Consider the following 12,443-nt stretch of genomic DNA (forward strand, 5'->3'; position numbering starts at 1 on the left):
TAACAGTACTAACAGCATTTGGCCTCAGGACACAGATCCACTTTTTTCAAGAAATAAAATCAAACCAAATCATAACCAAACAAAAAGAAAAAATACATCACTTATTGGAATTAAGTCCTTCAAGTTCAGTATGTGTTTCAATGCAATAAACACAGAACATCATAGCAGAATATTTGACCATGGTGACTGAACACAAGCCAAGGAAAGCCTGGCCAATGTACAGACTGAGAGAGCACAGCCTGTTCATAGGGACCAGCTGTGACAGGCTGGCATTGCTCTGCTGTAATCAGGAAGCAATGAATACAAGGCTGCCAGATAGAGCAAAAGCCTGAATCTAGACATCAACAGGGGTGGAAATAGCCTATAATTTGAGAGATATTTTCACATAAATGGACTATGTTAGCTGAGGTTAGCTCCAATATAGGTCAGGTTTTACCTGGATATAGCCTAGTCAGCTAGACAACTAAATGTAGCTTGGTTTTCACCTGAACGTCTAGATGGTGTTTTCTAGCTGACAAGGACATAGCCAGGCTATATCCAGGTAAAACCTAAGCTAAATTGTAGCTAACTTGAGCTAACATTCATTTATGTCAAAAAGGGGTCGATTTCCACCCCTCAAGACGTCTAGATAGCCACTTGCCACAACACTGTGATTAAGAATAACATTTTGTTCTTGAATCCATCTTCCGGGGGCAGCATGATGGTACAGTGAACAGTACTGTTGCATCAGACAGCAAAAAGGTACGGCCTTTCTATGTGGAGCTTTCATGCTCTTCCCGGGTTGACGTGGGTTTCCTCCCACAGTCCAAAGGCATGCAGTGGGCATTTCGGAAACTCTAAATTGCCCATAGGTACGAATGTGTGTGTGAACAGTGTATATTCCTGCCTCTTGCCCACTGCATGCTGGGATAGGCACCAATTTAAAAGTTTATTTTTATTATTTATGTTTCACCATTTCCTCTTTGTTATTAATGTTATTACTCTATTGGTTTGTGTAATATTCCTGGTTGTCTCTTTCGACATTTTTGTCTTTCTTCATTCAAATTTATTGCAACTGTCCTGAATGCTTCATTGCTATGCTTTGGCAATGATGTAAAATCATATCATGCTTATAAAGCATTATGAAACTGAAAGTGAATGCAACCAAGAGAGAGGTTTTTCAGTTGTGAAGAAAGACATCAGAAGAAAACCACTGTGTTCCTCAGTACTTGAAAAGACAGGAGACTGTAAATCATTATGGATGTACTGGGTAAAAGGCACGATTCTAGTGTAAAGAGAGTGAGTGTGAGTGGCGGAAAGAGGAAGTGGGAAAAGGAGAGGAGGAGATGGTGAGGGAGAGGAAGAAAAGCTGTCGTACCTTGAACTGTTGCAGCGTGACATCAGTGCGGTCTGGTTCCAAGAACTTCAGCACATGAGGGAGCAGGTCCCTGCAGCAGAAATTATAGCTTCCCAGAGCTGAGAAGAACACACTCTGAGCCTTACTGCGCACCTGTAACACACACAGAGAACACACTCTGAGCCTTACCACCCGCCTGTAACATACAGAGAACGCACACTGAGCCTTACTGTACACCTGCAACATACACAGAGAACACACTCTGAGCCTCACTGCACACCTGTAAAATACACAGAACACACTCTGAGCCTTACTGCACACCTGTAAAATACACAGAACACACTCTGAGCCTTACTGTACACCTGCAATATACACAGAGAACACACTCTGAGCCTTACTGCGCACCTACAACATACACACAAAGAACACACACTGAGTTTACTGCACACCTGTAACATACACACATACACATGCTAATGACCGCATCATAGTGTACCTGCAACCACAGAAAACATTCTGTTTAAAATAAGCTCTAATACAGCACTTTAAACTCAAATGTATAACATGCTGTCACTACTGGACTCATATGAACTTGTAAACACACACAGAATACAAAGTAGCACTGGTTGAAATAAGGGTACACATGGGTAGGAAAGACATGCATAGAACACTCACAACCATGACAGAACAGTCACAGTCGCCCAGTGCAAGAGTAAAAGAAAGCGTGTGAACGTGAGCAGTAGACGGGGCTTACCTGACTGTATGTGCTGGTGGAGAGCTGTAGCAGGTCTCCAAGAAGGTCCTGGTGAACCGTCTTATATTCAGAGCCCTCCACTGTTAGCTTCCGCAGCTAGAAAACACACAAACACACATTAATAGATACGTACTGTACATACACACAACCACACACAACCACACACATTTACACACACACACACACACACACACACACACACACACATGCGCGCGAACACACGCACATGCACACGCACACATACACACACAATCACAAATCACAGTAGTATTAGCAGATGTGCTCATACAGGGAGATTTACAGTGCTAATAAATATTCTTGACCAAGATACAGCTCACAGTTTGGGTTTAGATACATTTCATCCCCACCTTTGACATGGTTTTGCTCTGACTTTCAGACAGACACACAGACAGAGCCACATCCTCTGAGATGAGTAAGAGAGAGAGATAAGGGCAGAGAAACAGATATAGAAGCGAGAGACATGCAGACAAAGAGGGAGACAGACAGGCAGATGGAGTCCTGACAGGTGAAAACCAGGGATGGACAGACAGAGAGACACACATACATGGGTGGATCCCAGACACAGACAGACAGACAGGCAGGAGTGGACAGATGCAGTGAGCCTCACCTCATGCTGGAGCATGACCCTGTCGATGAGCAGGGCTCGAATGTGCTGCTTTCTGCCATGGAGCTGATGGTGGACAAAGTGGGAAGACCACAGATGTTCATAAACGCTGCCAAACAACACTTAACATCACTACCATGGGGGTTTAAACACCCAGCCCAACTGTCGCAACCAGTACAGAGAGGGTTTAAAAACCATGGCCAAAATACTGAACACTATTACAATAGAGGTTGAAACGTTCTGCAGAAAACACTGCATTCCAGTACACTAAGGTCTTACACATACCCTCAAAACACTGAATAGCAATATAATAAGGGCTTAAAGGTCCACAGACCGACAATAATGCCAGAGCAGTATTGGTCAGATAGCTCCTAATATCAGTAAAATTATGGCCTTTTGTGATTATACAAACACTCAGTCATACTGGTTCTCAGTGGAAGAGCAATTGACTTAAATTAGCATATATCATGCAATTAGGTCAACTCACATCACCGCCAAAACTGAACCCTCCCATTCCCACACCTTTATACTGATAGTAGTAATAGAATAATAAAACATCTTCTACCCTGGGCAGGTTTAGAAATCTGCCTCCACCAGCAACAGAAGTACAATAGGGTGGTTCTGCTGAATCCTAAGGGTACTGACCCGGTTCTCCATGGACTTTTTGACCAAGGTGAAACTCTTCCAGCGAGAGTCAAACTCAGGCTTGTGAGAACCATTGAAGTGCAGCAGGTCATTAATGATCTGAGGGAACAAAAAAAAATGAATATGTACGCAGACATGCAAACAGGCAAACACAGGTAAGCACACACTAATATGCACACACCTACACAGAAACCCACATACACCCAAACATGAAGGCATGTACATATCTAGGTACACACACACAGGAAGCCAAGCACAGCTATCCTCTACATTGCAACTGTTTTTGAGCATTTTAAAAGTAAATCTAGTGTTCTACAAGCACAAACGCTCTGATAGTTGCATAATTCCAAAGTTTAGATATTTCTCAGAACTTTCAAAAACTACCCACAATTTCATATCCTAACATGTATTCCTGTAGCTACATACCTTAATAATGGAGAAGAGTGACTTTGTGTCATCCTCAGAATGTTCCAGAATATAATCTAAGGAGACAGAGAGGGTATAACTGATTAGATTATGGTTGTTTGAGTGGGGTGCAGGTAGCGGAAACACCTGTTTTGGGCACAGTAGTCTAGATCAGTGTTCTATTAGTGGGGAGGGTAGGCCTGTTTTGAGTTTAGCAGGATGTGATAAGAGTGTGAGCAGAGGGTGAGTAAGGTATGAGTATGGAACGGGTCAGATGTAACAGAGCCTTGAGTAGGGTGGTGCAGATATAGCAGAGAAGTGAAAGTGCTGTGAGCAGGTTGTTTTAAACGTTTTAAAAGGTTGTGAGTAAGAGGTGTGTGAGGGCGTACTCACGTAACAGCTGTCTCATCACCCTGCAGATGGTCTCTCTGTAGTTCTCTCTGGTCCTGTCTGTAGGTCAGACAAAATGCATTATGGCACAGCATCGACACAGAAAACTGGGGATGACTCAGGGAGGGTCGCCTGCAGTATGCCAGCAATTACACAACTACAGTCAACAAGCAAGTCACATAGGGGAACAGAGCTGCACTGTGATTCACTCTGTAAGGTCAGTGAGCCAGAATTCACCTACAGAGTCAGTGTAATGAGGCAGGACTCACCTATAGAGTCAGTGTAATAAGCCAGGCTCACCTATAGAGTCAGTGTAGTAAGCCGGACTCACCTATAGAGTCAGTGTAATATCCCAGACTCACCTATAGAGTCAGTGTAATAAGCCAGACGTATCTATAGAGTCAGTGTAGTAAGCCGGACTCACCTATAGAGTCAGTGTAATATGCCAGACTCACCTATAGAGTCAGTGTAATAAGCCAGACCCATCTATAGAGTCAGTGTAATGAGAAGACTCATCTATAGAGTCAGTGTAATGAGAAGGTTCACCAGTACAGTCAGTGTAAGGTGACAGAGTCACCTATAGAGTCATTGTAAGGAGACATGAGTCACCTGTAGAGTCATTGTAAGGACCCACTAGTCACCTATAGAGTCAGTGTAAGGAGCCAGAAGTCACCTATAGAGTCAGTGTATGGTGACAGGAGTCACCTATAGGTTCAGTGTACAGTGACAGGAGTCACCTGTATAGTCAGTGTAAGGACCCAGGAGTCGCCTATAGAGTCAGTGTAAGGAGCCATGAGTCACCTATAGAGTCAGTGTAAGGAGCCAAGAGTCGCCTATAGAGTCAGTGTCATTACACAAGACTCACCATATTCCATGCCCACATACAGTTTGGTTTCCTCCAGATTCACCATACTGGTAATCCTGCAGGAAACAGAGCAGATTACACCACTGCCACACACACACACACACACACACTCACACACAAACACACTGCAGCAGTGTGGAACAACCAAGCATGAACATGGAGATGTGAGTGAAAAAGGTGTGAAGTTGCGCACAGGCATGTACCAAAAGGAGAGGATAGGCAAAAATGCGTGTACAGACAGGTGTGTAGAAACTGATATAGAATATAGAGATACTGTAAGCGTGTAGAGGCAGGTGATAATACAAGCAGATGTGCACAGACAGGTGAAGATATAGACAGGTGTGTGTACAGACAGGTGATATAATCAGGAAGGTGTATATATAGTGTGTATAGAAAGATATGTGCACAGCGTATAATGGCAAGTACAGTGTGTGTAATAGCAGGCGAGGATGGATGTACTGTGGGACTCACAGGCCAGACACCACCTGTCCCTCCAGGGGGGGTAGCATGCTCCCAGCTCCCAGCAGGCAGTGCTGCACAATGGCCAAGCTCTGCAGGACATCATCCCTGACAACGGAGCAGATACTATAACAACAACTATAACAGTAATATATAAACACTACATCCTTTACTATTACATTCCTATAATATACTATCAGTGTATCCCTGGGAACTGTGTACAGATATTATAACCACACCTATAAATGTAACATATATCTAATATATCCCAGAGGAGAGAGCACCGATATAACCATAATTGTGATGTAACTTGGTAAAATCAAAGATAGCACAGAATAACTTTAATGTAAAACCAAGGTATCAACGGCATTAATCACCTGCTCTCAGCTACAGTTCCACATCCTCAAAACCCAACCCCCCTGGCCTTACCCCACCCATACCCATTTACCAGTTCATATCCTATCGTCTGTGACCTGCCCATATATTACTCTCCCTGAACTGCTCACGTCCCCCTGTCTCTGACCGCTGACCTGCTAATGTCCTCCTCTCCCTTACCCCTGACCTGCTCATGTCCTCCTCTCCCTGACCCTTACCACTGACCTCCTCATACCTCCTCTCTCTGTCCCCTGATCTCCTAATGTCCTCCTCTCTGTCCCCTGACCTGCTCATGTCCTCCTCTCCCTGACCTCTGATGCCTGACCTGCTCATGCCCTTCTCTCCCTGACCCCTGACCTGCTCATGTCCTCCTCTCCCTGACCCTTACCCCTGACCTCTTCATATCTTCCTCTCTCTCCCCTGATCTCCTCATGTCCTCCTCTCCCTGACCCATGACCTGCTCATGCCCTCCTCTCTCTGACTTCTGACGCCTGACCTGCTCATGCCCTTCTCTCCCTGACCCCTGACCTGCTCATGTCCTCCTCTCCCTGACCCCTGACCTGTTTATGTCCTCCTCTCCCTGACTCCTGACCTACTCATGCCCTCCTCTCCCTGACCACTGACCCCTGATATGCTCATGTTCTTCTCTCCCTGACCTGCTCATGCCCTTCTCTCTCTGACCCCTGACCTGCTCATGCCCTTCTCTCCCTGACCCCTGACCTGCTCATGCCCTTCTCTCTCTGACCCCTGACCTGCTCATGCCCTCCTCCCCATGACCCCTGCCTGCTCATGTCCTCCTCTCTCTGACCCCTGATCTGCTCATGCCCTCCTCTCCATGACCCCTGACCTGCTCATACCCTCCTCTCCCTGACCCCAGACCCCTGACCTGCTCATGTCCTCCTCGCCCTGACCCCTGGCCTGCTCATGTCCTCCTCTCCCTGACCCCTGACCTGCTCATGTCCTCTTCTCCCTGACCCCTGACCTGCTCATGCCCTTCTCTCTCTGACCCCTGACCTGCTCATGCCCTCCTCCCCATGACCCCTGCCTGCTCATGTCCTCCTCTCTCTGACCCCTGATCTGCTCATGCCCTCCTCTCCATGACCCCTGACCTGCTCATACCCTCCTCTCCCTGACCCCAGACCCCTGACCTGCTCATGTCCTCCTCGCCCTGACCCCTGGCCTGCTCATGTCCTCCTCTCCCTGACCCCTGACCTGCTCATGTCCTCTTCTCCCTGACCCCTGACCTGCTCATGTCCTCTTCTCCCTGACCCCTGACCTGCTCATGTCCTCCTCTCCCTTACCCCTGACCTGCTCATGCCCTCCTCTCCCTGACCCCTGACCTACTCATGTCCTCCTTTCCCTGACCCCTGACCTTCTCATGTCCTCCTCTCCCTGACTCCTGATCCCTGACTTGCTCATGCCCTCCTCTCCCTGACTCCTGACCCCTGACTTGCTCATGTCCTCCTCTCCTTGACCCCTGACCTGCTCATGTCCTCTTCTCCCTGACCCCTGACCTGCTCATGCCCTCTTCTCCCTGACCCCTGACCTGCTCATGTCCTCCTCTCCCTTACCCCTGACCTGCTCATACCCTCCTCTCCCTGACCCCTGACCTACTCATGTCCTCCTTTCCCTGACCCCTGACCTTCTCATGTCCTCCTCTCCCTGACTCCTGATCCCTGACTTGCTCATGCCCTCCTCTCCCTGACTCCTGACCCCTGACTTGCTCATGTCCTCCTCTCCCTGACCCCTGACCTGCTCATGTCCTCTTCTCCCTGGGCGTGTCTCTGCAGGCGCAGCAGTTCGGGCTGCAGCAGCAGGTCCAGAAGCTCGAACACCACGTCCTTCTCCTCTGCGCTGGGAACGTGCCACTGCACCTGCAGGTTCCTCAGATCCCCGTGCCGACCCCAGTCCTGCCAAACACAGAGAGAACTGGGTCAGAACTCAGAGAGGACCGGTTCAGAAACAGAGAGGACCGGGTCAGAACACAGAGAGAACAGAGTCAGGACACAGAGAAGACCAGGTCAGAACACAGAGAGAACCGGGTCAGAACACAGAGAAGACCAGGTCAGAACACAGCGAGAACCAGGTCAGGACACAGAAAGGTCCGGGTCAGAACACAGAGAAGATTGGTTCAGAACACAGAAAGGACTGCATCAGAACACAGAGAACTGGGTTATAATACAGAGAACCAGGAAAGAACATACAAAACTGGGTCAAAGTAAAGACCCAGTTCTGTATGTTCTTTCAAGAGATCAAAATAATAATAGATGAGACAAAAATAATAAAGACTTTTTTTTTATTTTTTTAAACTGAAGTAGTAAGATATTAAACCTTTACATACAAGTTTACCGGCAACATCAACATTTTCAATAATTGCTTTTATATATAATATAATAATTGGTGAATATAATAATAATTTTTTCTCCAATTTCTTTCCATTTTTTTAATTACTTTTTTTTTACTTTGACATGCAACATGCTAGCACTGAATTATCCTTTATGATGCAAAGAAGAGTTTATACTTCAGAACACACACGCTCACACACTCATGTGCACACACACTCACACACACACACACACACACACATACACCCTGGACTAGGCTAGAACACAGTCAATTCACCATACACATACATACATACATACATGTGCAGCACTTTTCATTTACTGTCCCATTATTACTAAAGTGAGAAAACTCTCACTGAAAGCGTGTAGACAGTTATAATACTATTAGTAAATATAAAAACAGGTACCTATTAAGAAACATAATTTTTTGAGTGACAAATTTGAGTGACTAATCTCGCTGGTCGGATGCATTGTATTTGATGTGTCCCTTTGGCTCAAATCCTGGAAATGGGTCTGTGGAGAAATGTGTGTTATGTGCAGATGAACCATGTGTGTTTCTGTGTGCTGGGGAACTGTGTGTGTGTGTTCTCTGCACTGGTGAACTGTGTGTGTGTTTCTGTGCACTGGTGAACTGTGTGTGTGTTCTGTGCACTGGTGAACTGTGTGTTTCTGTGTGCTGGGGAACTGTGTGTGTGTTTCTTTGTGACAGTGAACTGTGTGTTTCTGTGTGCTAGGGAACTGCGTGTGTGTTTCTCTGTGACAGTGAACTGTGTGTTTCTGTGTGCTGGTGAACTGTGTGTGTGTTTCTCTGTGACAGTGAACTGTGTGTTTCTGTGTGCTAGGGAACTGTGTGTGTGTGTTCTGTGCACTGGAGAACTGTGTGTGTGTTTCTGTGCGCTGGTGAACTGTGTGTGTGTTTCTGTGCGTTGGTGAACTGTGTGAGTGTTCTGTGCACTGGTGAACTGTGTGTGTTTCTGTGTGTGGTGAACTGTGTGAGTGTTCTGTGCACTGGTGAACTGTGTTTGCGTCTGATCTTCCCTGTGCTAGTTAGACTAAGTAATGGAAGGCGTGGTTTTCTTTTCCAGGAAAAGGTGGGTTTGTTACAGAAGACCCTCTTTAGCCAAGGTCAACTGCAACGCCAGACAACATGGCCCCAAATCCCGATTACAGGGGCACGGAGAGAAGCTTTGGAAGAGACGTCAGCACGCGGCCAAAAAGGCCTTGCTTAAACCTGAGGTAATTCTGCCCCATCGCCCAGCAAGGAGCACGCAGGGAGATTTAATTGGATCAGGCAGAGTACAGGGTAATCGGTTTGTAGGGTGGGGCAGCTTGGGATGGTGTGGGGCGGAGGAGGGAAGGAAGGATCGGGCCAGGATCTCGGACAGTTGGGGGGAGGGGAGCCTGCGCGTTATGTAACCGTTAGGTGATATGAAAATTCAGGGCACTCCCAACGGTATCCGTGTCACATGTTCACCGGATGTGCCTCACGCTGAGATTAAAAAAAGAAAATAAAATTGCTGTCAGACCTCTTAGTGGCCCGGAATTCATTAGCAAACGTTACAGTTTTAGCTTTTAATAATTTTTACAATATTATTTCTTTAGGGTTCCCATTAATAACGTACTCAGGGCATATGCAGAATATTTAAACATAAAATGTTGTGCCAGGACGGGCCTGAGGAATACACACAAAGGACTGCAGTGCTTTCATTCCTGTTTAACCATTGCAGGTACCAGAAATAATTGACATGTTTTTCACAAAATACCTGTGGGTAACGCACACAACAGCATAACATTTACATAAATTGTGCTAAAATTATTCATATTTATGCAAATGGTGCTCAATGGAATGCGTGTGATTCACAAAGATTACCAATATCTAAAGAGATAGAAATTATTCATAGTTGCAAGTTGCGTCATGCAATACTAGTATTGCTTGACGACAAAGATGACATTGATCTTTCCCAGGTAATTTATGTTCTGCAAAAATTTAAGAAGCCTATTCTATTACACAGAGACAAATATTTAGACACCGACACCAATAACCAAGCCAATGTGTTAGCGTAGATCAATGGACTGGCTGACCTGTGTGTGGGGCTGTGTGACAAGGCGTCAGTTTAAGGGGCAGTACCTTGACGGGCAGGTACTCCTGCAGGGGGCGCTGGAACCCGCCCGGCACGCTGCAGTACTCGGTGGGGTAGATGAGGGCGGTGGATCGCAGGACGTGGTGGAGCAGGTTGCAGGCCAGACTGTAGCCCTGCTTGCACTTCACGTGGAGGGTCAGCTGCAGAATCTCCACCAGGCGTGGGCGATAGGGGAGGAGCTTCTCTCCGTCCACACGACTCACCTTAGAGACAGAAAGAGGGACGGGAAGGGAAAAAAGGAGACAGAGACAGGAGAGAGTTATAACAGAACTGAATAGAACAGAATCGAACAGAATAGAACAGAACAGATCAGACAAGAACATAACAGAACAGAAGAGAACACAACAGATCAGACAAGAACAGAACATAGCAGAACAGAATAGAACAGAACAGAATAGAAGAGAACAGAGTAGTAACTTTATTGACCAAGAAAGGCTGGAAATTTTCTTCAGTCACACCAAAAAAATACATTCATGAAAATAAAATACAGTACCATCACAACGACATCACAAAAATAATAGCTCATCTGGTTTTGTTCAAATTGACTGACTGCAGATTGGACAACAGATGTCTCAAGACGTTCTTTTTGGCTACTGGCTCTCTGAAATGTTGGCCAGATGGAAGCAACTCAAACTCACTGTGGAGGGGGTGACTGGTGACTGATGTCATTTATTATAGTCTATCATCATAGAAACCAGAAGAGTCCTGCAGTAAATATTGCCAAAGCTTAATTTCCTGATTCAGATAAACTGTCAACACTGGACTGCTATCACCTCTGAGATACATACATGGATTTCATTGGAAACAGAAATGTTGTGAGGATAGTCTTGAAAGTGAAGTCAAAATACACCAGTTTTAAGATTTTAAGCCCCATATTTGTTTGAATCGTTTCTTCCGTAACAGTAATTGGTGAATGGTAAATGCAGAGAAGCTCAGTATTATCATTTCTCTTTCTGCTTACTGAAGTGTTTCCCAGTGCACCAACGAAGCAGCAGTCTGGAAATATTACTGACCCCTGCTGACCTATGACCTATGGCCTCACCTCTGACAGCAGCTGAAGGTTCCATAGCAGGTCCTTATCCAGTTCCTCTTCACTCAGGACGTCCTCGTCTGTAAAAAACGAATGCATCAGTGTCACACAAACAAGCATACAACGTCACACAACAAACTCTCTGAAGAATAGGTTTTTTGAAATGTTTTTCAAAAATAACAGTCAATGTTCTAGAACCCCATTGCTTTCAATTTCCAGTACTGATTTTACATCAGCAGTAGAGTGTTCAGCTAAGAACGTTCTAATCACATACACCTTAAAGAAACACACAAAATTCAGCTGTGAACTTTTTCTGTCACACATACACACACACATATTAACACGCACATGTGCAAACACACACAGACTTACTGGCAGTGATGTGTGTTATTGCGCTGCAACAGTGTGGCACAAAGAGCTTTAGTGCTTCTGCAGGGTGACACTGGAGGAGAAACAGAGAGAAGTGGTTGAGCTACTGTTAAGATATACACACAGCAAACACACTGTACCTCTGGGTAATGTAGAACAAAAAAAAAAAAAAACACGCAAAACTACATTATTATTCAGAGGACTGCACCCAGGGCCAATTCTAGGCATAGGCAGTTGCCTTGGGTGCCATCTGTATGAGAGGGCTCTAACCACTAGAAACGAAAGGACAAAATGTGACAATGGAATGTGCCCCCCCTCCCCCAGCTCTGCGATCACTTTTCCCCCTGTGATCTCACCTAAGGCAGCGTACTTTATTGTACTGACAACAAACACAGTGGTAAACACTCAGAAGTTATACACCGTCCAAGCATGCTGTTTGACAGGGTTCTAAAGGGTCCACACTTAGAGTTCTAATAGAGTTTCCAGTTGTGCGATACAGTAGTTGTGTATGGTAGTTTGTGTCTTGCTCTGCGGTTCTGGTTTGTCTTCGGCGCTCACCTTGGAGGCAGCTCTGCACATGTCTGCCACCATCCTCCCGGCTACCCGCGTCTCAAAGATGTTGGTGGTGGCAAAGTTAAAGACCTTCTCCAGGGCCACCTGTGGACAAGGAACACAAAGGGAACCAATGGTGAGACAAACAGTGC

At 45.8% G+C, this 12,443-nt stretch overlaps 1 protein-coding gene across 3 annotated transcripts in view; it reads right to left on the reverse strand.

Annotated features, from left to right (window-relative positions):
- The window catches only part of psme4b (proteasome activator subunit 4b), a 45,714-nt gene that overhangs the window by 14,106 nt on the left and 19,165 nt on the right, over positions 1–12,443 (reverse strand). For all 3 annotated transcript variants that reach the window (XM_035405882.1, XM_035405885.1, XM_035405884.1), the window contains exons 15-27: positions 12,298–12,396; positions 11,743–11,812; positions 11,383–11,450; positions 10,328–10,543; positions 7,607–7,764; positions 5,492–5,587; positions 5,021–5,076; positions 4,159–4,215; positions 3,787–3,842; positions 3,361–3,459; positions 2,719–2,781; positions 2,091–2,186; positions 1,358–1,489 (exon numbers count right to left, since the gene is read on the reverse strand). In XM_035405882.1, the coding sequence (XP_035261773.1) occupies positions 1,358–1,489; positions 2,091–2,186; positions 2,719–2,781; positions 3,361–3,459; positions 3,787–3,842; positions 4,159–4,215; positions 5,021–5,076; positions 5,492–5,587; positions 7,607–7,764; positions 10,328–10,543; positions 11,383–11,450; positions 11,743–11,812; positions 12,298–12,396 (1,266 nt within the window). The remainder of the gene's footprint in view (positions 1–1,357; positions 1,490–2,090; positions 2,187–2,718; positions 2,782–3,360; positions 3,460–3,786; positions 3,843–4,158; positions 4,216–5,020; positions 5,077–5,491; positions 5,588–7,606; positions 7,765–10,327; positions 10,544–11,382; positions 11,451–11,742; positions 11,813–12,297; positions 12,397–12,443) is intronic.

Source organism: Anguilla anguilla, chromosome 2 (genome assembly GCF_013347855.1).
Source record: "Anguilla anguilla isolate fAngAng1 chromosome 2, fAngAng1.pri, whole genome shotgun sequence".
Classification (NCBI taxonomy): Eukaryota; Metazoa; Chordata; class Actinopteri; order Anguilliformes; family Anguillidae; genus Anguilla; species Anguilla anguilla.